This window comes from Stegostoma tigrinum, chromosome 8, assembly GCF_030684315.1.
Source record: "Stegostoma tigrinum isolate sSteTig4 chromosome 8, sSteTig4.hap1, whole genome shotgun sequence".
NCBI classification, from domain to species: domain Eukaryota; kingdom Metazoa; phylum Chordata; class Chondrichthyes; order Orectolobiformes; family Stegostomatidae; genus Stegostoma; species Stegostoma tigrinum.
Window position 1 is genome coordinate 76394883 of NC_081361.1, and position 27370 is coordinate 76422252.

The window sequence follows — 27370 nt, forward strand, 5'->3', positions numbered from 1 at the left end:
ATATGGGGATAGCATGTGTAAATGATGTTGAGATTAAAAAAAAGTCATGCTCTAATTGAATGGTGGAGCAGTTTTGAGGTGTCCAAATATATAGTGCAGCAAAAGAAAAGTCAATGTTAAAAGGAAAGAAATAGGAGTTTCAGAGCAATATCTGATGGCCTTCGAACTCAAATCTAGAAAACAATCATCAATGGGTATTTAAAGTTATTTATTTTAAATCCAATTAATAAATATGAAGTCATAGGATTATACTGAAACTTTGGTTCCAAATAGGCCACTCTGCCAAACCAATTGCCTCTTCGCCATCCCTCTTCATCACACGTTATCAGCAAAACCTTTTGATTCCGTTTTTACAATCCCGCACTTGTCCAGCTTCCCTTTAAACTTGCCTGCTCCATAGACTTCAACTTCTGGGAGCGTGCGTTTCCATGTCGTGATTGTCCGGACGTTCCTCCTGGTTGGAATATGGAAATACAAGTGTGTGCAGGCGGAGAGAGCTCCCGGCAGATTTCACCGCCGTGTTACCGCTGTCAAGTTGCTGTTGTTAACGTCCGAGGCGGTGACGTCTGAGATCTCCGCTTGTGTCACCTGCAGGAGGCAGTTTCAGATTTTAAAAAGAGAGCGCGTTGGGAAGAGACTCAGAACAGCAGCGAGCAGAGCCGGATGTCGCTGTAGCACAGACCCAGGGAGAGGGGAAAAGACCCGTGCAGCGCGCAGATTTGTCTGAGATCTGCTGCTTTCACCCGCGTGTTTGCCCCCTCTCTGTGTCCGTGATGAAGCCGGTGTCAGCTACACCCTACCCTGGAGGATGCTGACCAGGACGATGGTTGAGTCTGTGAGCCAGGCGAGCTGGGAGGAAGTCAGTAACACTTCGATCAACGGCTCGACCATGTCTTTAAACATCAAGTCTAGCCAGGTAGTGCCTTCAGCCAGTATGTTCACCATCGGGGTGGTGGGAAATCTCATTGCCATCGTGGTGCTGTGTGTCTCCAAGAAAGAACAGAAAGAGACCACTTTCTACACGTTGGTGTGCGGGCTGGCAGTGACTGATTTACTGGGCACCTGCTGTACCAGCCCAGTGGTAATAGCCACCTACTTAACCCAGCAATGGCCAGGCGGGCAGCCGCTCTGCCACTTCTTCTCCTTCTCCATGCTGTTCTTCGGCTCAGCCGGCATGACCATCCTGTGCACCATGTCCATCGAGCGCTACCTGGCCATCAACCACGCCTTCTTCTACAGCCAATACATCGACAAGGCTCTGGCCAGGCTGACCCTGCTGGGAGTCTACCTGCTCAACCTGGTCTTCTGCATCCTGCCCTTCTTCGGCTTGGGCAGCAACGTCCGGCACTTCCCTGGGACCTGGTGCTTCCTGGACTGGAGATCCGACAGCACAGTAGCCGCCTCCTACACCTACATCTATGGAGGCTTCAGCGCCTTCCTGATCCTGGTGACTGTCCTGTGCAACTTGTCGGTCTGTGTCACCCTCATCAGCATGAGGAAGAGAGCCATGGGGAGGAGGGACGCCGCTGCTACCGGAGGCTCCAGGAGCCGCCGCTTCCCCAATCTGGCCGATTCCGCCGCCGAGATGCAAATGTTTTGGCTCCTGGTTCTTATGACCATCGTCTTCCTGGTGTGCTCCATCCCTCTGGTGGTAAGTGACGAGGGGCATCCAAAACACTTTTTTTTGCACGGAGACAGACAGTGAGTTTCTCCCTAGTCATCAATCCCAATATAGGTAGCTAAACTTATCATGGAAATGTTTGCGCTTGACCAATAGCTGCATGACCCACTGAGAAACTGCGTCTACTTTTAATTACATGTTTAATTCTTAGGAAGGATCACCGGACCCGAAACGTTAACTCTGTTTTCTCCTCCACAGATGCTGCCAGACCAGCTGAGCTTTTCCAGCAACTTTGTTTTTATTCCGGATTTACAGCATCCGCAGTTCTTTTGGTTTCTACTTTTAATTACCACGCCAATGCAAGATCAGATACTTTTATTGAAAATTCTCCGCTTTATATTTTAACCATGTGAATGCCTTGTCGCATTTCACTTCACAGGGCATCCGTTAGTCTCAATTCTTAAAAGTGAAAGATTCATCTGTTTAAAACTCCGTTATATTATTGTACACAGGGAAGGTCTAACGGTATTATGATTAGACGGTTAATCCAGAGGCCACGTAACGAACCTAGGTTCAAATCCCACCACAGCACATAGTGGAATTTGAATTTGGAAAAAAAAAATCTGGAATTAGAAGTCTGATAATGACTGTGAATTTATTGCCAATTGTCATCTGGTTTACTGATATCCTTTAGGGAAGGAAACAGTCATCCTTATCCAGTCTGGCCTCCAGACCCACTCCAAAGTGACTGACACTTAACTGCCCTTTGAGCAATGAAGGATGGGCAACAGTTGCTGAACTAGCCAGTGACACCTTTATCTCGTGAATTAATTTTTTAAAATGCATATAATTTGTAATATTGCAACCCAAAAAATTCAATGCACTTATTTGTAGTGTTACTGCTGAAAAGCTGCTCTATATGAATTTAAATAGAAACATCACCTATCAGATTATTTCACATCTGGAAACCGGCTTTCAGCCATGATTCGAGGTGCTACCCATTTTATGATGTAAATTTTGAGAAAAAATATCAGTTAAAATTATAGTTCTTACAGCCTTATTTATACAATGCATCAAAATGTATGGTGAAGCTATGACTTGTACACATACCACCTGAAAAAGGGAATTTTTCAGATATCTGAAGGTTGTTGACAGTGCTAAATTCTGTTTGTTGAAGTTACAGTCAATACCAAATATGACTGTGTAAATAAACACAGTAGGTTTTGAGTGTGATTAGTTAAATGGGAGGCATGGTTGATTCTGATTGTGCTTGTGGATAAGCCACTGTTCCCTTACACCATTTTTATAATTCTCCATCACATAATCTCCACTTGTCCAAAAGTGTCATTCTCAGAGTTGATACAATCCTCCAGCTGAAGCTGTGCCAATGGTGTATAAATTTCTAAAGTCTTACTTTTATATTCAATTTATGAAAGCTACGATTTCATTTGTTTATTAAACAGCCTTATCAACCTGGACTGCCGTTATTGGATTTCTGGATAGGTTGTCTGTTCCTGTACTCACTTCATAACAGTGCCATAGAATTTACATTTTTTTCCTCAAAAAACTCATCACGTCAGAGATCTCTGATTTGAATTTCATCTGTCTTATTCAGATTCAAACCCTGTTTGAGAATATATATGACATCAGCTGCAATACCCATTTCAACCATCTTGCATGGCTTCATTTAAAAATGCAAACAAGTTAGTCAAGCACAACTTGCTTTTAATTAAGGACAGCCAGCCTAGATTTGTAAACTCAGTTTTTCCAAATGACCATTAACATTTTCCCAGATTTCTGTACAGCTGATGTTAGACTGATTTATGACCTGATTGACCCCTCTCCCTTTCTTGAACAGGGTCCTAATATTTATAATGCTTTAGTCCTCTGGTACCACTCCCAAGTCTAAAGAGGATTGAAAGATTGTAGCCAGAGCTTCGCTATTTTTCCCCTACTTTCCTCTGCATCCAGGGATGCATTCCTTTCAGGCCAGTTGAGTACAGCCAACCTTTTAGTATCGCATTTTAGTTTTTATCCTATCCAACGGGTCTGTTACCTTCTCCTTTAATGTGACATTAGCAGTATTCTTTCTTTCCTGCAAAAGCAATGCCAGATATTCATTCAGTATCTTAGTCTAGTATTCTGCCTCCACAAGAAAATTTCATTTTTGTCTATAATCGGCCTCGCCCATATTTAAATATATTTTGACATTTTGTAAGTTAGTTTAAAAATAACGTTTCTTTTCATGCTATTCACTAATCTAAGAAACATAGAACTAATCAGAACTGAAACAGGCCATCTAGTCCATTTTATGCGTTAGCGTTTTGAAAGAGCTACCGAACTGCTCATAGTTCGTTGCTCTTTCTCCATAAACCTGCATAATTTTCCATTCAAACTCCTGTTTTGAAAGTTACTATTGTATCTGCTTCCATCATCCTTTCAGACAGTGCATTTCAAATCCAACAAGCTGCTGTATACATTTTGCTTCCCTCTTGGTTCCTTTGCAAATTATGCTTTATGCTTCAGTCACCAAACTCCCTGCAAGTGACAAATATTATTTTTTATTCACAATACATTTGTTTGTCTTATTTCTATTTTCAGTTCACCTGTATTTTCCTAATTCAGTTTATTTCTCTCCTGTGATGAGCTTCACATTTACCATAACTTTCTTTTTCTGTATCGTTACGTCCCTACCTTTGGTAAATCAGGAACCTCTAGCTATGGATTCCATTCCTTTCCCCCTTGTGTTTCCAGTCCGTGTCCAAGCTATCACTTCTGTGAAGAATTGTCACTGCTCACTTATCCTTTGATTTCAATCCAGTTGTCCTAGATATCTTTTTTACCTCACTGAAATTGATATACCTTAGTCGAGCTTGTCTATCTTTCATTGTGTCTTGACCTTTTCCATAACTACTTGACCTTTATAGAAACAGCAGATTGAAATTATAAAATAATTGTATTGCCAAACTAATAAGCAATCATTTTATTAAAAACACTTTAAACTTCAAAGGTGAAATGCCAAATATTGCATGCTGTACAAAAGCAAGGAAATTACAAATGCTGAAAATCCATGTTACAAGTTCATGGCAATTTATTAACATCTGTAAGGAAATGTTAATATTTGATTGCAAAAAAAAAGTGAGATCTCTCGCTACTATCAGAACCGTGCTCATTGCTGTGCATATTGGAAAATACATGTGGCATCACAAATTTCTAAATGTACACTGTCTGCTTCTAAAATTTAACCTAATAGAACTTGCATTTGAAATATTAAGTTTTTTTATCATTATAGATGCTAATGAAACAGCAATATGTTTGTAACACTTTTATGTTTTCAGGTCAAATTTATCGTACTATTAGCATCAAAATAGTAGGTTTATGTTGGGGTAATCAATCACATTTTATATTGAAAATAAAATCAGAAAAGAAACCTCTTATTCGTTCATGGGATATTAGTGACTTTGGCAGAATATTTGTTGCCCTTCACTAATTCCTTGATGAGCTACCTTCCTGAAGCACTGCAGTCTGTCTAATAAAGGTACACCTACAGGACTATTAAGAAGGGAGTTCCTGGATTTTGATCCAATAGCAATGAGGAAACAGGAATATATTTCAACATCAGTAGTGGTGGTCCCATATGTCTGCTGCCCTTGGCCTTCTAAGTAGTGGACGTCTTGGGTTTAGTAAGTGCTGTTGAGGCAGACTTGACACATTGCAGCAGTGCATCTTTTATATGATCCACACTGCTGCCACTATGCGTCAGTGGTGGAAGGAGTGAACATTTAAAGTAATGGATGGGTGTTAATCAATCATGCTGCTTTGTCCTGAATGGTATGTAGTTTTTGAGTGCTATTGGAGACCTGTTCATTGATGCAAGCAGAGAGGACTTCATCGTGTTCCTCCTTGATGCTTAAGAATGTACGGGCCTGAACAATTTAATATTGAGGAGTTAACACCACCTACTGTAATGATTTCATATCAACATGTTGGCAGAACAAATCAGGATCTCAAAGGAATAATATTTAACATGCAGATCCTTCTCATAGTCCCTGTAACAATCACATCATTGTAACCTGTAACCAGTTGCTAAAATGCAATATGCTACTTCTTGTCCAACACACAGTTCTCTTCTAATTAGACCAGCAATAATATTCCTCTACCGCGGAAGACCACGCTGGGCCTGTGGATCCCTACACTTGAAGACAAAATGAAAACTACCAACTAGAGAGGTGTGGACTTAGTCCGACTACAACACTGACTTGTACCTTGTAGATAATGGACAGATTTTGGGGAGTCGAGAGGTGAGTTACTCGCCACAGGGTTCCCAATGCCACCATGGTGTTTATATGGCTGGTCCAGTTCAGTTTCTGGTCAGTGGTAATTTTTCCATACTCTTGATAACAGGAGATACAATGATTAAAAACAGGAAGTTAAGCAGCATCTATGGAGAGGTCTACACAAGGTTTCGGGTCCAAGACTTTCCATCATGGAAAGATTTTGAAAAAAAGAACATAACTTGACAAAGGAGAATGGAAATTGCTTTTGCTGATTTGACCTCTACAAGGTTGTGAGATGAAGTACTTAAATTAATATCTTTTTGTTTATTCAGATCCGCATTTTTGTGAATCAGCTGTATGGCCCTGCACAGCTCCTGGCAGGTGAGAAGCTAGATTACCGCGGCGATCTTCTAGCCATTCGTTTCGCTTCGTTCAATCCAATCCTTGATCCCTGGGTGTATATCCTCTGCCGGAAAAAGCTTCTTACCATGGGGTGTGAGCGGCTGAAACGAACGGTGGGTGCTGCGAGGGATGGCCAATCACGCAGGGTGGGTTGGGCCAGTGGCCAGCAGACACCACTTTCAAGCACCAACAGCATTGCCACCAGCTATGCCTCACTACAAATAAAAGATGAAAACAAAATGTTGCAAGTGAAAGCCTGCCACAGAACTGCTGACTTGACTCATTCATTCACAGACTTCACGAACCAGCAACTGTGGGAGGCCGTAGCTCACCCCTTCAGTATCCCTAATGAGAATCACACTGGCATCACTAAGACTCATTCTGAAAGCCCTCCACAGTCTAATGCTATTCTATGCACAATACTAAAGAAAACTATGATACCAGATGTCAGTGTACAAAATAATGCTGCTCTGAGCCAGGAGAGGAGAACTTTTGACATTTTGAATTGTACTTTAAGTACACCTTCATTGTGCATATCAGAGAGAAGTATTTGACAGGAAAGATTACTTTTCTAATGTGTTTGAGACTAATTTATAAATTTTGAACATGTCGAGCAGCAATCTCATTTTGGCACAGTAACTCTTGTCACAATTTTAACTGAAGTTTTGAACACTGAGGGAAGATTAAGGCATCTCAATTCATGTTAAAATAATAGTAAAAAAAACCCACTTCAGTCATTCACGTGACGAGTTGTAGACCTTAACTTAAATCACTTGACATTAACGGGTTGATACTGTCCTCAGAATGGGGTCAGTAGCTTTACTCCATGTTACCTTTGAAAACCCAGCTGCTAAATGTTTGCACAAGGCTTATCAGACACTGAAAAAATGTATATTAACTGGATCCTATGTTAGTCATCATAGTTTGGAAATCATAGAATCCCTACAGTGTGGAAACAGACCATTCAACCCATCGAGTTCATACCAACCCTCTAAGGAGCATCCCTCCTCGACCTACCCTCCAACCCTGTTCCTGTAACCCTGCATTTCCCATGGCCAACCCACATAGCTTACACATTCTTGGACGCTATGGGCAACTCAGCATTGTCAATCCAGCTAACCCCCAGATCTTCGAACTGTGGGAGGAAACTGGAGCACCCAGAGGAAACCCACACAGATACAGGGAGAATGTGCAAACTCCACACAGACAGTCGCCCAAGGCTGGCATTGAACCTGGGTCCCCGCTGCTGTCAGCCACCATATTGCACATTTTCCATAAACTAAGATGGAACAGAGATCCAGCCAAATTAAGTTTGATATCATTTTGTGAGCCAGGAAGATCAATAGTGCAGCTTTGGATCCCACATTAATATTTGGCGCCATTGCTACCTGAAGATTCCTCATACATGATTGCACTTGTTGTCCCCATACATTCACCTTTTTGCTGACCAGGAGATCCAATTCAAATAGATCCTGCTTGACTTCCACTTGACTCAGCAGCCCATTGTTATTTAGACTCAGCACCACTTGCAAGGTCCCTTCCACTTCACTCACCATCCTACCTTGGAAATATATTGCTGGTCCTTCACTGTTGCTGAGTCAAAGTCTTGAAATTCTCTCCCTAAAAACATTGTAGGTCAACCTGCAGTACATGGACTGCAGCAGCTCAAGAAAGTAAGTCACCACCAAATTCTCAAGGGCAACCAAGGACAGGCAATAAATGCCATCCCATGAGTGAATAAATAAAATAAAGTTTCCTTCTTTTGAGGGCCACTGCCTAAAATTCAAAACCAGCTACATAATCATCTCAGTTTCAAAAATTTGATTTTAAGGGTGGAATTTGATGTTCTCCATGTGGCATGTTTGGTGGAGAATGCTGGGTAGTGACCCAGAATCTACCCGTCTCTGTTCTAATTTAGCCAATTTGGAAAGGCTCATGAACAGCCTTTCTGCTCTGCTGTCAATTGTGCCCGAAAGTAGATGATTAATTAATGATTTTTAACCAATGTTGAGTATGGGTCTGACTATGTGAGAGCCCAATAACCATTCCTGTCAGGGTCGCTTATGGGTTTCCAGGGGATCGGTCCTTGGGAAGGGTGGCGATCTTTCAACCAAAGGCAGTCAGTGCCTGCTTGGGGGATGGGCAGTTGGGAAGGGAGCCCTCTACTGCTAGACTCTTCTTCAACAGTTCCCCACCTACCATTATTCACTTGTATTCCTGAGTTCTGGGTCCGCTGGTAATCATAGGCATTAGATGAGTGTGCTAACATCATCAGTGACCACCTACCCAATGGCACCGCTGAGCAGTTATGGTCTGCTGTCCTTTGATTGGCCAGCAGCTCTTGTAGAGACCAGCACACCTCTATGAATGGGATCTCCATCTCCAGGATTCTCAGTCCCAGGGAAAATCCAACACTGCCAAGATATGAGCCGGATTGGCATTTAATGTTGGACGCTCCCTGAAACGAGGAGCTACAGTGCTCTCACAGTCAGTGAAACTTTTAAAAATTCTCCAACATTAATCACAAGTGCAACAGACAAAACTAAGGAAAAGGGAATAGTTAGTAATGTTGTTACCTAAACCATACAGAATTTAAATACACATTATCTAACAACTTTCCAGACCTTAGCTGTCATAGTTTGCCCTATACTAGAATATGACTACCAATCAGTTCACTGGCACCAGAGTGAAAAATAATGTCCCACCAAAGACTGGAGTCACAGTGGTCTGTTAATTATTATTAATGCTTTATCAGAAACTGATATCTCACTGTCATTACATCAGCTTATGAATTCTATCCAGATTTAACCAGAGAATAGCCCAGAACAATTGGTAAATTTTATGCCTTATTACATTAACAAGATGTTTCAAAGCATTTCACAACCAGGGAAGTATCTTTGAAATAACAACAAAAAATGCTGGGAACACATACCAGGTCTCTCTTGAGAGAACAAAAGTGTTAACACTTCAGTTTTAGATATGGGTCGATATCATTGCTCTTTCCACACAGGTGACAAGCTTAATATATGTTTTTAATTAGTTCTATTTTGGTTTCAGAATTCTAGCATTTCCAGTATTCATACTTTTCCTGATTATTTCTGAAATATATTCACTGTTGATATGTCAAACTATCCAACCCATAATAGAGACTGGCATTAAGGTTGGCATTATGGCTCTGTGGTTAGCACTGCTGCATCACAGTGTCAGGAACCTAGGTTTGATTCCACCTTTGGGCAACTGCCTGTGTGGAGATTGCATGTTGTCCCCATGTCTTTATGGGTTTCTGCTAGCTGCTCCAGTTTCCTCCTACAGTCCAAAGATGTTCAGGTTAGGTGGATTGGTCATGCTAAATTGCCCTAGTGTCCAGGGAGTGTGCAGGCCAGGAGGATTAAGAATGGGAAACATAGGATTACAGTGATAGGTTAAGGGGGTAGGATGCTCTTCAGAGGGTTAGTGTGGACTCAGTGGGTGAAATGACCTGCTACCACGCTATAGGGATTCTATGATTGATTAGTAATGAAATACTATGTGGACCTTAACAAAAACTGGCCATGGTCCAGCAGTCAGATACTATCTATCCAGTCAATTTAGAGGCTGGCACTAGACAGTGTGAAGATGTAGTGATTGTGGAATTTCCTTTAGAATTGCACCTGATCCCTAACAGTGTGGATAAAAACAATCTGTTTTTGTGGAAAGTTATTTGCAATGTTTTCCATCCTTTTCTCTCTAATCTTCAAACAGGTCAGATTATGATTGAGAACTAGAAGCATGATTCACTACCAAGGCTCATTCAATGTTATGCTTTAAGTGACCAACAAGACTGGCAGCAAAAATGTCTTGATTGGATATGACCATTGAATTATAAAAAAAATCTCTAAAATTTTATAAACCCCAAAATAGAAATTGCTGGAAAAACTCAGCAGGCCTGGCAGCATCTGTGGAGAGAAACCAGAGTTAACATTTCACCCCTGGTGACCCTTCTTCAAAACTGTTCAAAATGATTTTGGGGTGGCAAGGTGTCTCGTGGTTAGCAGTACTACCTGAATGCGAGGGGCCCGGTTTCAATTCCAGCTTCGGGTGACTCTCAGTTTAGAGTTTGCATGTTCTCCCTGTGTCTGTGTAGGTTTCCTCTGGGTGTCACAGTTCCTCTTACAGTCTAAACATGAGCACGATAGGTGGATTAGCCATGTTAAATTGCTCATAGTGCCCAGGGATGTGTAAGCTAGGTGTATTAGTAAATGCAGGGTTACAGGGGCAGGTGGTGAGTCTGAGTGGGATGCTCTTCAGAGGTTTGGAGACAAATAGCCTGTTTCCAGGGATTCTACGAGATGCTGCCAATCCTGCCGAGTTGTTCCAGCAATCTCCATTTTTGTTTCTGATTTTCAGCATTCACAGTTCTTTCGTTTCTTTTTCCCCAAATTTTATCCCTGACACTCCTGACAGTGTTGACTGTTCATGAAGTTCCATGGCCATCAGCTGCTATATGGTTCTCCATGCAAGTGGAAGATGCACATTAAGTCAAATTGATAAATTGGCAATCTATTCTAGCTCAGGAGTCACCAGTGTTGAGCTTTGTCTTTGGCACACAGCTGCTTATGCAATCTATATTCAGCAGAATGTACCAAACCGTCATCACGAAGCAGAATCCTAGTAGCTAATGCTTTGCCCAACTCAATGTCATTGATGCTATCTAAACAAAAATTGAACCTGTATCTATGATCTGTTCACTGAATTGTCTGGAATTTAACCCCCACATCTTCATAAGAGGACCTAAAGCCCACCCTTCACTATTGGTTGGCTTGTGAGAATTTATTGGTGAAGCCTGCCATGACCAATACAGTATGTTCAAGTTCCACTACATGTTATTGACTCTGCAGAGAGAGCGCATATTTTTAATTTATTATCATGTAGTGTCTAATGTTTACCTGTGACTTAGGATCAAGCTGCAGCAATTTCTCTCATTACCAAGTATTCAATTGTAAAGGTGATTCTTGTGTCAAATATGTTGGATTTCCATTTACAACAACATTGCATGCTGGAAGAGGCTGCACATATATTTCACTGAATTGTTTTCTTTATTTAAAGACTTTCTCTCAGATGAATAAATTGTGTAAAATATTTTTATGTTCAATAAAAAAGATTTACAAATTAAGAAATCCATAAATGTTGGTACGATTCTAACTGACATTATTACTTGACAATTCAGATTACAGACTGAAATCTGGATAGATAGATCATACTTTGATTTGTTTTTATTTTTTCAAAAGGGTCTGTTGCTAAAAAATTGAGCAATGCTGCAGATTTTGCTTTATCAGCAAAACAGAAGTTTATTAACAAAAGATATAAAAATGAAATAGAATAAACCAAACTACCTATTTATAACAAATTCAATGATTTTAAACACACTGTAAGAATATGTTATTCCTCAAAATGCTTCTTTATAAATTGAAAAGAAAACAGTAACTCTTGTATACTACTGAAAAACTCACCTTATATTATGCCTAAAAACACCAGTCATGCAGTACTCACACCAGAGTTCCTGTTCCTATCACCTCAATGGATTTAAGTCACTTGTGGCTTCAATTTATACACTGAAACTGCAGATAGCTTCTTCCTGTAGCTATTATACATCTGAGTTTGAATGTACTCATTTTAAGTTATCTGTCCGGGATTTTATTAGCATTTCTTGGTCTGGGACAAATGTTTACCCTTCATTCTAAAATAACCAAGTTCACAATAAACATCCCTCCTCAGGAACACTGGTCGATGCAGCCAGCTTCACTCAAGGACCCCACAAGACTGCCCAAAACGCAAAATAAAATTAAATCTCTCTAAACTTTTTCTTTAAGCTTAAAAAGAAACTCCAGAAATCTCTAACAAAACTTGAGGCCCTATTTATTTTACAGGGTTACAAAACAATTGAGTGTAAACAAAAAACCCATCAGTGGTGGTGCACAAAGTATAATTAATTCTAAAGGCCTCTACAAATGTATGAAAGAAATCACCATAACAACAAAAGTACTTACAATTTAATTATCATCTCTTCCACACAAAGAGAACCCCTACATTACTGATTCGAAAACCAAAAGCTCAAACCTAAAGTAAATGATCCTAAAATATATTTAATTTCACAGTCTATATCATACTGTAATGGTTGGCAGTTAACCTGGAAAAATATTCCTTTCATTGAAGAATAAAGAGAACCAAAAGGAAACTGTGAAATCTAATAAATTTGTTCCAAATAGAACCATTCTTTGTTCATTGCTCATCCAACTACTCAAGTCCATTCTGCCATTCAGCTCAGTCTTTGCAATGTTTTTCCATTTTATATTATGCCCAAAAACACCAATCATGCAGTACTCACATCAGCGTTCCTGCTCCTATCACCTCAATGGATTTAAGTCACTTGTGGTTTCAATTTATACACTGAAACTGCAGATCTGCAATTCTCAGCATCCGTATTTAACAAAAATTTATCAATGTCAGTTTTAAAATTTTGAACTAACCAATCCTCAACAGAATTTGAAGTGAGTGTTCCAGGTTCCGACGTCACATTGTGTGAAAATATGCTTCCCGACATTTATCTGAATAGCTGGGTCCAGTTGAAAAGTTATGGCCCCATTTTCTGGATTCCCCCACTAGACAAAGTAGATTTTCCCATTGCTTCCAAAAGCCTTATAGTCACTTTAAAATCTTCAATTCATTACCTTTTAATCTTTTTTTAAGGGAATACAAGTATAAGGCTGAATTCTACCAGAAATTGACCATATTAAATTTCAAACGTTTGATAAAGGGCTTCTCTTCATGAGTCCCAGTGAGATTTCTCATTTTTTTCTGTGAAACTTGCCTCATTATCTATGAGTTATACCACTGTGGTGCCCCTCTCACAGTAGCTTCCTATGGACTGTACCCCTCTCAGCTTACCTTCCCTCTGATGGCTTTGGAAATACTCACCACCGCTTGGACATCTCATTTTATTCACGATTTTTAAAGCCTAGCCATGCACCAAATCAACCTCAGCCAGCCAGGAGTTGCCCTTCTCACTGCATATAGTGTGATGGGAACCCAAAGGAAATGCTTTTGAGGGCATATAGATGGCACAGCTGTCACTTCATTTCAAACACAAATGCATATTTGTGTTTTATTGCTCTTTCAGAACCAAGCTTCACAGGTTACCAATTTGTCACATAATTCCATGTTAAAACCCCATGTAAGGGAATGCTATGCTTTCCCCAATGCCCAGTGTAGCCTAGCATCTTCTATTTTTCAATGTGGGAGCATAATAAACTAGAAGGCCTTCAAACGGTAGGAAACAATTCACATTTATTCAGCAACTGCAAAAGCAAAGAAGAACAAACAAACAATGGGGTGTGGTCAGAGATAATGGGAACTGCAGATGCGGTGTGGTCGCTGCTCATCAACATATCCTGAGATGTTGGTGACTGCTGTTCAAGCTGCAGGCCTGGAGGAAGACATGGCGAACTGGAGTTGACAGATCACCACTCTGATTTTCATATCAGGATTTGACATCATCTACTATCTAACCAGTGTGGGGGAGAATAGGAAGCTGCAAATAAATGAAGCAAGATTAGATACTGATGGCACACTAGTACATGCCAATAGGCCTCTCACCATTCACCAGTGTAAGTCCTGTCTCACCATTCAAAACTTGATTGATTGAGTGAATAATTTATTGTTGTTACATTTGCAGTAGTTGTGATGTTGGGGTCTGTTTCAGGCAGGAAATTAGTGATCCGTACAGTAAAGGTACAGTAGTTATTATGGGTGACTTCGATCTACATATTGATTGGACTAACCAAACTGGTATCAATGTGATGGAGGAGGATTTCCTGGAATGTACGAGGGATGATTTTCTCAACCAATATGTCGAAGAACCAACTAGATGGCAAGATATCCTAGACTGAGAGAATTAATTAGCAACAGTGTAGTGCGAGATCCTTTGGGGAAGAGTGATCATAATATGGTAGACTTCTTCATTAAGATGAAGAGTGACACAATTAGATCTAAAATGAGGGTCCTGAACTTAAAGAAAGCTAACTTTGATGGTGTGAGCCATGCATTGGCTAGAATCTGGCAAGATATTGAAGGAGCTGATGGTGGATAAGTAATGGCAGACATTTAAAATACATGATAAACTATTTAGTAAAGTTAGATTGCACAAAATACAGGAAGAACTAGCTTTTTGAATACAGAACTAGCTCAGAGGTAGAAGACAGAGGGTGGTGATGGAGGATTGCTTTTCAGACTGGTGTGTCACAAGGATTGATGCTGGCTTCTATGCTTTTTGTCATTTATATAAATAATTTGGATATGAACATAGGTATGGGTAGTTAGTTTGCAGATGACACCAAAAATTGGAGGTGTAGTGGACAGCAAAGAAGGTTACCACAGACTACAGTGGGATTTTGATCGGATGGGCCAATGGACTGAGGAGTGGCAGATGGAGTTTAATTTAAATAAATGTGAGGTGCTGCATTTTGGGAAGGCAAATCAGGGCAGGACTTATACACTTAATGGTAAGGTCCTGGGGAGTGTTGTCGAACAGAGACCTTGGGGTGCAGGACCAAAGTTCCTTGAAAGTGCAGTCGCAGGTAGATAGGATAGTGAAGAAACGTCAGCTTTTGTGCTCCTGAGATGCTGCTGGGCCTGCTGTGTTCATCCAGCCTCACATTTTATTATAGTGAAGAAGGTGTTTGGTCTGTTTGCCTTTATTGGTTAGTGCATTGAGTACAGGAGGTGGCAGGTCATGTCGAAACTGTGCACAACATTGGTTCAGCCATTTTTGGACTACTGCATGCAATTCTGGTCTCCCTGCTCTAGGAAGGATGCTTTGAAACTAGAAATGGGTCAGAAAAGATTTATGAGGATGTTGCCAGGCTTGGAAGGTTTGGGCTATAGGGAGAGGCTGATGAGGCTATGGCTATTTTTCCTGGAGTGTCGAAGGCTGAGGGGTAACCTCATAGAGGTTAATAAATTTATAAGAGGCATAAATAGAATAAATAGACAAGGTCTTTTCCCCAGGGTGGGGGAATCCAAAACTAGAGGACATAGGTTTAAGGTGAGAGGTGAGATTTAAAAGGGACCTAAAAGGTAACTTTTCCATGCTTAGGGTGGTGCGTGTATGGCATAAGCTGCCAGAGAAAGTGGCAGAGACTGGTACAATTACAACATTTAAATGGCATCTGGATGGGTACATGAATTGGAAGGGTTGGAGGATAATGGCCAAAAGATGGCAAAGGGGAATGGATTTATATAGGATATCTGGTTGGTCTGATCAAGTTGGATCGAGGGTCTGTTTCCATTCTGTAAAGCTCTATGACTCTATGGCTATTGCACTATGACTCTAACACATGGGTAGACTTCAAAAATTGTACATTCCTGTCTAGTGTAGGAGTAAAACATGGAAGGTGGCTCAACCATTGCTAACAAGGGAAATCAAGGATAGTTAAAGCCAAAGTGGCCAGAAAAAGCAGCAAACCCGAGGACTAGGAGAAATTTAAAATTCAGCAAAGGATGAAAAAGGGTTTAATTTAGAAAGGGAAAATAGAATATGAAAATAAGCTTGTTGGAAACATAAAAACTAACTGCAAAATATTCTGTAGATATGTGAAGAGAAAAAGACTGCTAGATGAACATAGAGCATTGATAGGCAAATGAGAATGTAATATTATTGCATTCATTGAGCCACGGTTGGAGGAAAGTCAGAACTAGGGTCTCAGTATTCCAGAATATCGAAGTTTTGGGTGGGTTGGAGAAAGTTGAGAGGGGAGGCATTGCATTACTTTCAAAGAAAATCAAGACTGCAGTAATGAAGGATGACATTGTAGAAGGTCTTCAAATGAGACCATCTGGGTGGAGCTTAGAAACCAAAAAAGGGGCAATCACCTTGCTGGGATTATGCAACAGGTCTCCCAACAGTCACAGGGAGATAGAGAGCCATATGTGTAAGCAAATCACGGAAAATTGTGAGAAAAACAGTGTTAGTTGTAAGGGAGGTCTACTTTGCTAACATTGACTGAGATTGCCTGAGTATGAAAGAATTAGATCAGGTGGAATTTGTAACATGCATCAGGACAGCTTATTGTGCCTGTATATAAATAGTCCTGCTAGAGATGAGTCAGCGTGTGAACCTAATCCTAGGGAATGAAGCCGGTCAGGTGATTGAAGTTTCTGTGGGTGAGCATTTTGGGAATAGTGATTAAAACTCTGCAAGTTTCAAAATCATTATGAAAAGAGATTAAAATAGTGCAGAAGCTAAGTGTCTAAAATTGGGCGAAGTCCGATTTCAACATCGTTAGGCCAGAATCTAGCAAACATTGACTGGGAGCAGTTACTTGTAGGTAAGTCTACATCTGGAAAGTGGGAGTCTTTTAATAGTAGTGTGGTGAGTATTCAGGGCCAATATGCTCCTCTAAGAGTGAAGGGTAGCAGGCCCAGGGAAACCAGGAGACTAAGGATGTTGAGAGGCTGATAAAGAAAAGAAGGATACATGTGCCAGGTACAGCACATTAAAACTGGGGAAGCCCGTCAAAAGTACGGAGAATGTAGGAGGTTGTTTAAAAAGGAAATTACGAGGGTAAAGAGGGTAAATTCATGTGACAGATGGAATCACGAGAAACCTCAAGGCTTTTTATAAGTTTATTAAGAGTAAGAGGATTGTCAGGGACAGGATTAGAGACCAAAGGGGTAGCCTGTGCATGGAGCCAGTGGATATTAGAGAGGCATTAAATTAATACTTCTCATCTGTTTTCACAGAAGAGGAAGACATTGTAGCTGGGCATCTCAGTTGGGATGGTGAGGTTCTAGAACATGTTAAAATTAATAAAGAGATGGTACTAAATGTTTTAACAGTTATACAAGTGCACACATCGCCAGGCCTGATGGGATATATCCCAAGCTGCTATGAGAAGTAAGGGAGGCAATACTTGACCAACCACAGGTGATTTGCCAGGTGACTGGAGGATGGCTAATCTGGTTCCTTTGTTCAAGAAAGGCAGCAGGGATAGGCCAGGTAATAACAGATTGGTTAGTTTGACATCAGGTATAGGGAAATTTTTGGAAAAAGTTATGAAGGACAGGACTAAACAATATTTGGAAAGGCAGGATTGATTAGGAATAGTCAGCATGAATTTGTTCAAGGGGGATCCTGTATGAATAATTTAATTGATGTTTTTTGAAAAGGTGACAAAGTATATTGATTAAGGTAGTGCAGTTGATATGGTTTACATGAATGTCAGTAAGGCCTTTAACATAGTTGCACCTGGAAGGCTGGCCCAAGGGGTAAGAGCCCATGGCATTCAAGGCAAGTTGGTAAACTGGATCCAAAACTGGCTGGCAAATAAGAGACAAAGAGTAATGCTGGATGCTTGTTTTTGTAATCAGGTGTGAGTGACCAACAGTGTACCACAGCTGTGAGTGCTGGGACCCTTGTTGTTTGTTATGTACATTAATGACTTGGATGTGAATGTAGATGGTAGAATTAATAATTTTGCAGATGGCATGAAAATTGGTGGTGTAGTTGATAGTGAGGGGAATGATCTTAGGCTCCAGTCTAATAATGATCACTTAGTAAATTGGGCAGAGCAATGGCAGATGGAATTTAATCCTAGTAAGTGTGAGGTGATGCATTTTGGGAGGTCCAATAAGAAAGGACATACACAATGAATAGTAGGTCCCTAGGGAGTACTGAGGAACAAAGGAACCTTGGTGTACAAGTCTTTGGATCCCTGAAGGTGTCAGCAGAAGCCGGCAGGGTGATGAAGAACACATACAGGACACTTGCCTTCATTTGCTGGGGCATAGAATATAGGAGCAAGGAAGTCTTGTCCCAGCTTTATAAAACATTCGTTAGACCACAGATGAAATATTGTGTGCAGTTCTGATTGCCACACTATCAGAAGGAGGTGAGAGGGTGTAGAAGAAATTTACAGGTTTTTTTTCTTTTAGTTATAAGGAGAGGCTGGATAGGCTGGGATTCTTTTCAGTCTTATGTGGGAGGTTCAGATGTGACTTTATTGAAATTTATAAAATCATGAGGGGTACAAATGGGATGAACAGTAGGTGTGTTTTCCCTAGGATCGGGGAATTTCAAGACTAGGGGTCATATCATTAAGGTGAGATGAGAGAAGTTTAAAAAAGGCATGAGGGTATTTTTTTTTATACATAGGGTGGTTTGCATGTGGAATAAACTTCCTGAGAAGGTGGTTGATGTGAGCACAGTTACTAGGTTTAAAAGACATTTAGATGAGTTTATGAACAGGAAAGGTTTGGAGGGCTTTGGGTCAGGAGCAGGCAGGTGGGACTAGTTTAGTTTGGGCATAGACTGGTTGGACCAAAGGGTCTGTTTCCGTGCTGTATGACTCGATAACACTATGATTCTATGGCAACAGTAGCAGGGTAGGAAGTGTTTGGGCTTCATGCCTATGTGCTCACCTGGCCAGCAGCATTCCTCTTTTTTTTATTTGCTCCTTAATCTTTTCTTTTGTATCTAAGTTCACTTTTCTTTTTTTTCTGTGCTGCAGTGGAGGAAGGTGCCTGTCGGGGCCTGCTGCGGCAATGTGGTGGATCTGGGTGTCCATTCCTCATGGCCATAGCAGCCATGGCTTTATCGAGGGCTTCATCATCAGTAGGTCTGGTCCATATCTCCTGGTAGCGTATTGATGGTTTCAGGTAATTCTGGTTCATTCCTCATGACTATGGCGGCAATGTGACAGCTTCAGGCATAAACCAAAATGGTGACAGCTTGAGCAAGTGACAGCGACGTGGTGGGTCCGATCTGTCCCTCCTTGCTATGGCAGTAACAATGTGGCTTTGGTTTCAGCTTCAGTGGTGGCAGCATGATGGGTCTGATCTGGAAATCCTTGCTTTGGCAGCCTCAAGGGCAGCTTCAGCAGCAGCATTCGCAAGGCACTGCAGAAATCTAGGAGTCGTTGAGGGAACAAAAGATGAACTTAGTGCTAACCTTGTCTCAACTATTTCCTTTTATAATTTCTGTAATTAAAATTATTGCCAAATTATGGCTATTTATTCACATCTAACTGTACTTTTATAAATACAAGTGACAATAAATTGCTATTCTCTTCTGGGATGTTGTGTGGGTTGAAAAGTTATGAGGAGAGACTGTATAGGCTGGGTTTGTTTTCCTTGGAACAGAGGAGGCTGAGGGAGGACCTAATTGAGGAATACAAAATGATAAAAGGCATAAACAGAGTAAATTGTGAGAATTTCTTCCCACGGGCAGACGTGTCTAAGACCTGAGAACATATGGTTAAAGTGCGGAGCGAGTGGTTTACAGGAGATCAGAGAAAGGATTTTTTTCACTCAGAAGATGGTAGAAATATGGAACGAGCTACCTTAGACAGTGATAGAGGCAGGCACTCTCTCAACATTTAAGAAGCATCTGGATGAGCACTTAAAATGCCAGGGTGCAGCAGGCTTTGGTCCAAGAGCAGGTAAATGGGGTTAATGCGATGTGGTGTTTGTTGGTCAGCATTAATATTGGTGGGCTGAAGGGACTGTTTCTATGCTGTAAGGCTCTTAGACTCATAGTAACCTAGAAGTCGCAAGCCACTCAGTTAATGCAGGAGCTGTGCGTAGACCTGACCTGCATGCTATCACCGTTTCCATGGCCTTAGTGCAGTTTTGGTTTGAACAAAGGGGCTGTGGAGGGGTCAAAGCACCACAAATCACTGCCAGGCCCTTCACGTTTCTGCTGGTAAGCAAGAGGTACAGGTGTGCCTTGGACCTGATTAGAAATAGTGCCTGAAGCCTCTGGCGTCCTCTCAGGTCAAGCCTGGTATGCGCAGCAATTACTCAGAATCTCTACCAGAGACACCAACACATCAATGAATTGCACAGAAGAGTCCTCCACTTATGCAGAAGGCCTTCAAGATACAGAACCCCCTAGTTTTCAGGTAGCCAGAAGGCAATAACCAAGGTCATCCCAAGCCACATGACAGCAAAGTCAGCAGTGTAAGTGCAGGGGAAGCAACTGTATCGATGAACACATGAAAACTTTAAAAAGAGCATCTATATAGACAAAGGGTTCATGGTTACTTTTTTGTAGATTTAGGAAGTCTTGAAAATTGTTGTAACATGAATAAATTTTTGTTACAGCAAGGCCCAAATTCTTTTCATGCGTCTTTAGGATACCATTTAGATTTCAGGCGCTCTTTTCTTTACAAGGTAAGAGTACACAGTCTTCAGTTGAGACGTTGCCACGGCTATTGTGTCCATTCTAACTGGGACAAGACAAATGGTAACATTAATGAAGGAGGTGACACCAAGGCAGTGCCAAAGCTTCATTGGATTATGTGGAATCCAACAAACAGACCATGTGAATCAAGTACAAGTTATGTGAATCTTTTTGAGAATGAGTATGTCCAGAACATCCCTTTCACAGATAGCTGACACTGCCTATGGTCTTTAGGGTGCTGATGCATCTGGTCGTTATTTTCCTGAGGTTACCGTGTAGGACTCATTTTTTCAACCTCTCCCCCTGCCTGAAGTGTGGTGACCCTTAAACAACCACCAGTGATCTCTCCAGTGAGAGAGCAGCCCATGGCCTAGTAAGGCCTTTACCTTTTCACATGTTCAACAATATCCTGATGTTCAATTGCTCTCCATTCTGGAATGCCAAACTACAGAACACTACAATAATGTTTTAATACTTGCTGGACCATTGCAGGTCTTCACCTGATTTGTTCACCATTATCCCCACTTTCAAAAGCGCAATGGCCTGCTCATTTGTCACTCAAGTTGTGCAGTGACAAGTATTGTATATCTCCCATTCAGCAGTGCCAGTGGCTCCTCACAGGTGACGACAGCCATTTCCTCAATGTCACTGTTACAATACAGGGAAGACAAGTCAAACCAGCCTCACTATCATTGAACTTGCAATACTGTGAAATTAAAGCATTCAATGACTCTCAAACATGCTCAATTGTTCATAACCAGACTTTACAAGTAACAGATCTTAGGCGCCAAGTTTATGACCTCAAAAGAATTGACAATTTATTATGAAGAATGTATCTTCAGCAAAACATAGATAAACTATAAGGCAATGTAATTAATATCTGCAATCTAAGCCCCATCTCCTTTGATCATAAACCACCACTAACACACCAACAAATAGCAGACAGACACAGATAAGGGATGAATTAAAAAAGAAAATAAAAGAATCAACATTTGCTAATTTGATAACCATTTCAATGATGGATACCAGGCTATCATGAAGTCCTTAGATGATGGTTGTATGACAAGTACCGAGAACTGTATTTCTTGCTTGAATTCTAAAGTGAACCCATCGATGCAAACAGCTTTTGCAAACCTCTAGTGACTTGTATTTGTTTCTTATAGACTGTGAATATTTTCGCACAACTTTCAGCAATTCATTAAATAACTAGAGAGGGCAAAACACTCTGGAAGATTCCAAAACAAAACTGCTTCCTGCCAAAACGTGCCAGTACGAATCAGGTTAACAAAGTGTGAAGCTGGATGAACACAGCAGGCCAAGCAGCATCTCAGGAGCACAAAAGCTGACGTTTCGGGCCTAGACCCTTCTTCAGTGAGGGAGATGGGGAGAGGGTTCTGGAATAAATAGAGAGAGAGGGGGAGGCGGACCGAAGATGGAGTGAAAAGAAGATAGGTGGAGAGGAGAGTATAGGTGAGGAGATAGGGAGGGGATAGGTCAGTCCAGGGAAGACGGACAGGTCAAGGAGGCGGGATGAGGTTAGTAGGTAGGAAATGGAGGTGCGGCTTGAGGTGGGAGGAAGGGATAGGTGAGAGGAAGAACAGGTTAGGGAAGCGAGGACGAGCTGGGCTGGTTTTGGGATGCAGTGGGGGGAGGGGAGATTTTGAAGCTTGTGAAGTCCACATTGATACCATTGGGCTGCAGGGTTCCCAAGCGGAATATGAGTTGCTGTTCCTGCAACCTTCGGGTGGCATCATTGTGGCACTGCAGGAGGCCCATGATGGACATGTCGTCTGAGGAATGGAAGGGGGTGTTAAAATGGTTCATGACTGGGAGGTGCAGTTGTTTTTTTTTTGTTTTTTTTTTCCTTTTTGTCTCATTCTCTGTGGTTTGTCTTCCTTTGACTAGTTCGATATCCAACCACTGCTAGTTCCTAAGCATAGCAACACTAAGCCAGGTAATAGTAGGGGATCTCATTATGAGAAGCAACAATGAGGCTATGGGATAACAAGGTGTAGAGCTGGATGAACATAGCAGGCCAAGCAGCATCTTAGGAGAAGGAAGGCTAACGTTTCAGGCCTACTACAAACATCAGCCTTCCTGCTCCTATGATGCTGCTTGGCCTGCTGTGTTCATCCAGCTCTACACATTGTTATCTCAGATTCTCCAGCATCTGCAGTTCCTATTATCTCTGATACAATGAGGCTATGGGAGATGGGTTTTTGAGGGTGTCTTGAAGGGGAGCACCTGGGGGAGTGAGAACGAGCAGTTGAGGGCAGTAGAAAGGGTATTCTTGAGGATTGAGAATGTACGGGGCGATTGTGAGAAGGCTATTCATGGAATTTTATGGGCTTCCTTGCCATCAAATCCATCAGTGGGAGACCACAAAATTCTGCCCTCAGGAACATTAGGATAGCATTCAGTCCCTCAAACCTACTTTGTGGTTCAATTATATAAGACCATAAGACCATAAGACATAGGAATGGAAATAAGGCCATTCGGCCCATCAAGTCCACTCCACCATTTAAATCATGGATGATGGGCATTTCAACTCCACTTCCCTGCACTCTCCCCATAGCCCTTGATTCCTTCTGAAATCAAGAATGTGTCAATCTCTGCCTTGAAGGCATCCAACGTCCCGGCCTCCACTGCACTCTGTGGCAATTAATTCCACAAGCCCCCCACTCTCTGGCTAAAGAAATGTCATCTCATTTCTGTTTTAAATTTACTCCCTCTAATTTTAAGGCTGTGCCCACGGGTCCTAGTCTCCCCGCCTAACGGAAACAACTTCCTAGCGTCCACCCCTTCTAAGCCATACATTATCTTGAAAGTTTCTATTAGATCGCCCCTCAACCTTCTAAACTCTAATGAGTACAATCCCAGGATCCTTAGCCGTTCATCGTACGTTAAACCTACCATTCCAGGGATCATCCGTGTGAATCTCCACTGGACACGCTCGAGGGCTAGTATGTCCTTCCTGAGGTGTGGGGCCCAAAATTGGACACAGTACTCTGAATGGGGTCTAACTAGAGCTTTATAAAGCCTCAGAAGCACATCGCTGCTTTTATATTCCAACCCTCTTGAGACAAATGACAACATTACATTCGCTTTCCTAATTACAGACTCTACCTGCAAGTTAACCTTTAGAGAATCCTGGACTTTTATGCTGTTTGGTTCAATGAATCTATGAACTTGTGGCAACAGCCTGTTTGGTAGAGAATACATGCTTAATAGGAATTCTGTAGAAAGCGCAAGACTGTTTTCACAACTTGATAACATGATACATTTGAAAGATCTCACAACAAATTATTGCTTTTTTAAAATACTTTCATGGGATGTGAGTGATGCTGACAAGGCCAGTGTGTGTTGCCCATTGTTAATTGCCCTGGAGGAGGTGATGGTAGGAAATTAATCTCAAGCCCAGGTACTTTCTGACTGAATACATTCAGGCACTTTGGGGTTTGTGAAATATCCTTACGAAATGTATTTCATCAGAAATGACAAGTGCTCCAAGCAAAACAATATGGAAAATGGGCAGAAAGACTTATACATTTCTCATGAGGCTTTCACAAAGAACAGTCTGCTTTTGCTATTGTGTTACAGTTGCCTTCCATTTGTCATATCTCCTCAAATATAAATGATTGCTGGCCACTGTGCCCTTTATCTTCAATGACTTGAGTACCTTAATGACCACTATTGTTACCACAGTGCATGGGAAATCAAGTAGGTTTCAATTGTCGCTTCACAGCTCGGAATTCCCGAACTGCAGCTGTCAAATATTTACTCATCCGTGAATAGGTAGTACTACACGTGCTACTAGCCTGTCATGCTGAACCTTTGTGTGGGCAAGTTCTGAGGGCCCTTTTCTGGTGCAGTGGTAGTGCTCCTATCCCTGGAACAAGAGACCTGTGTTCAAGTCCCACCTCTTCTAGGAGTGCATAATAACATCTCCAGAAAGGCTGATTAGAAAAATAGGTTAAGAAAAAGGGAGTGTCCACTGCCCCAATGAGCTTTGCAGGTAAATTCTTAATAATTGGAAACATGGGTCACATAGTGATGGTGGGTAAAACAGTGAGTTGGTGGTGAACTAAAACTGTTCAGTTGTGGATGAAACCACTTCTGGCTATACACAAATGAGGCCGGAGCCCTGGAGAGATCTTGTGACGCAGTGGTAGTATTCTTTCACTGTATTTATTTGTTAAACACAAGTGGCAATAACTCATTCAATTCAATTCAAGCTAACATGGGGTAACCCGGTGGCTCAGTAGTTAGCACTGCAGCCTCACAGCACCAGAGATGCAGGCTCAATTCCATCCTTGGCCAACTGTCTGTGTGGAGTTTGCACATTCTCCCTGTGTCTACGTAGGTCTCCATCAGGGGCTTCCATTTTCCTCCCACAGTCCAGAGATATACAGGTTAGGTGGATTGGCCATGCTAAATTGCCCGTAGTGTTCAGGGGTGTGTAGATTATGTGGGTTGCAGGGGGATGGGTCTGGGTGGGATGCTTTTCACCGGGTCAGTGTGAACTTGTTGGTCTGAAGGGCCTGTTTCCACACTGTAGAGATTCTATGAAAATACTTCCATGAAATTCATATTTCACTTCTGTCTTCACAAACGAAGACTTGAGAAATGAACGGAACAAAGGACGTATTGAGGGGGAATAACTGAAGGAAATCTGTATTAGTAGAGAAGTGGTGTTGGAGATATTGATGGGATTGAAGGCTGATAAATCTGCAGGGCCTGATTATCTATATCCTGGAATACTCAAGGAAGTGACCTCAGAAGTAATGGATGCAGTGGTGGTTATCTTCCAAGATGCTTTAGATTCTGGAGCAGTTCCCAAAGATTAGAGAGTAGCTAATGTATACTAACTGTTTTGAAAGGGATTTAGAGAGAAAACAGGGAGTTGTTACCTGGTGAGTCTGACCTTGTTAGTGGGAAAGGTGTTAGATTCCATTATTAAGGATTTTACAGCAGAGCACTTAGAAAGCAGTGGTAGAATCAGACACTGTCAGCGTAGATTTATGAAAGGGAAATCATGCTTGACAAATCTACTGAAATTCTTCAAGGATGTATCTAGTTTAGTTGATCAGTGAAGCCAGTGGATGTGGCCATTTGTCCTTTCAGAAGGCTTTTGGAAAAAATCCCACATATGAAACCAATGTGTAAAATTAAAGTGCATGAGATTGGATTTGATATAGTCACCCCCAATTTGAGTTGGGGAGAAAATTGGTTAGTAGACAGGAAACAAAGAGTAAGAATAAATGGGTCTTCTTCTAAATGGCAGGCAGTGACTAATGGGGGTACCACAGGAATTGGTATGAGGACCCCAGCTAGTCACAATATACATTAATGATTTAGATGAGAGAACTAAAAGTAATACCTCAAAATTTACAGATGACACAAAGCTGGGGTGGAAGGGTGAACTGTGAGGAGAATGCAGACATGTTGCATTTTGATTTGGACAAGCTGAGTGAGTGGGAAAACGCATGGCAGATTTGGTGTAATTGGATAAATATGAGGCATTTCACCTTGGTAGCAAAAATAGGAAGCGAGATTACTATTTGAATTGTTGTAAATTGAGAGGGGGGGATGTGTTTAATGAGACCTATGCACCAGTTGTTGAAAGTAAGTATGCAGAAGGCAAGAAGGCAAACTGATTGCTGGCTTTGACAGTGAGAAGATTGAAGTACAGGAACAAGGATGTCTTGCTCCTATTACACAGGGTATTGGTGACACCGCACCTGGAATATTGTGTATAATCTTGATCTCCTTACCTAAGGAAGGGCATTCTTGCTTTGAGTGAATACAACCAATGTTTAACAAAAGCAATTCCTGGGACGGCAAGACTGACAAATAAGTTTGTTTTGAGCTGGTTGGCACTGTATTCACTGGTGTTTGGAAAAATGAGGGTGCATTTCACAGATGCCTAACCAACTCTAACAGGAGTAGACAGGTTAGATGCAGGAAGAATGAATCGCTTTGGTTGGGGAGTCCTGCATCAAGGGTCATAGTTTAAAGATAAAGGATAAACCTTTTAGAAGTGACATGAGGAGAAAATCTTCACCTAAGAACCTGTGAAATTCACTAACACTGAAAGTGTTTGAGGCCAAAATGTAATGTGTTTTAAAAAGGAGGTACGTTTAGCTTTTATAGCTCAAGGCATCAAAGGAAATGTGTGGGAGGGTCAGGATAGGGTATTAAGATCGATGATCATATTAAATGACAAAATAGACTCAAGGGGCCACAGAGGTATATAGCACACAAACAGACCTTCAGTCCATCTCATCTGTGCTGACCACATACTCTAAATAAATCTAGCCCAATTTGCCAGTATGTAGCCCATATCCCTTGAAACTCTTCCTATTCATATAGCCATCCAGATGTCTTTTTAATGTTGTAAGTGTACAGCCTCCATTGCTTCTTCTGGCATCTCGTTCCATACACGCACCATCCTCGGCATAAAAAAGTTGCCCCTTAGGTCCTTTTCAAATCTTTCCCGTCTCACCTTAAACAAATGCCATCTAGTATTGGACTCCCCCATCCCAGGGAAAGGATCTTGTCTATTTACCTTATCCATGGGCCTCGTGGTTTTATGAACCTCTATAAGGTCACCCCTCAGCCACCGATGCACCAGGGAAAATAGTCGCAGTCTGTTCAGCATCTTCCTATAGCCCAAACACTCTAATCCTGGCAATTTCCTTGTAAATCTTTTCTGAACCCCTTCAAGCTTCACAACATCCTTCCTATAGCAGGGAGACCAGAATTGCGCACAGTGTTCCAAAAGTGACCTAACCAATAACCTCCCAACAACTATACTCTATGCACTAGCTAATAAAGGCAAGCATGCCAAATGCT

General features: G+C 41.5%; 1 protein-coding gene across 1 annotated transcript; it reads left to right on the forward strand.

Annotated features, from left to right (window-relative positions):
• Positions 1-823: 823 nt before the first annotated feature.
• Positions 824-20730, forward strand: ptger4c (prostaglandin E receptor 4 (subtype EP4) c). Its single transcript, XM_048539370.2, has 4 exons — positions 824-1651; positions 6231-6807; positions 18843-18946; positions 20437-20730. Exons 1-4 carry the CDS (start codon positions 824-826, stop codon positions 20728-20730), a joined length of 1803 nt encoding a protein of 600 aa, XP_048395327.2.
• The last annotated feature ends 6640 nt before the right edge of the window (positions 20731-27370 follow it).

Bases quoted from the DNA above. Each gene is read 5' to 3' on its own strand.
- ptger4c (XM_048539370.2), top strand. From the start codon at position 824: ATGGTTGAGTCTGTGAGCCAGGCGAGCTGGGAGGAAGTCAGTAACACT. The intron at 6,808-18,842 runs GTACTTTAAGTA...TCTGTGCTGCAG, and splicing joins AACTTTTGACATTTTGAATT to TGGAGGAAGGTGCCTGTCGG. The intron at 18,947-20,436 runs GTAGGTCTGGTC...TTTTTGTTACAG, and splicing joins TATCGAGGGCTTCATCATCA to CAAGGCCCAAATTCTTTTCA.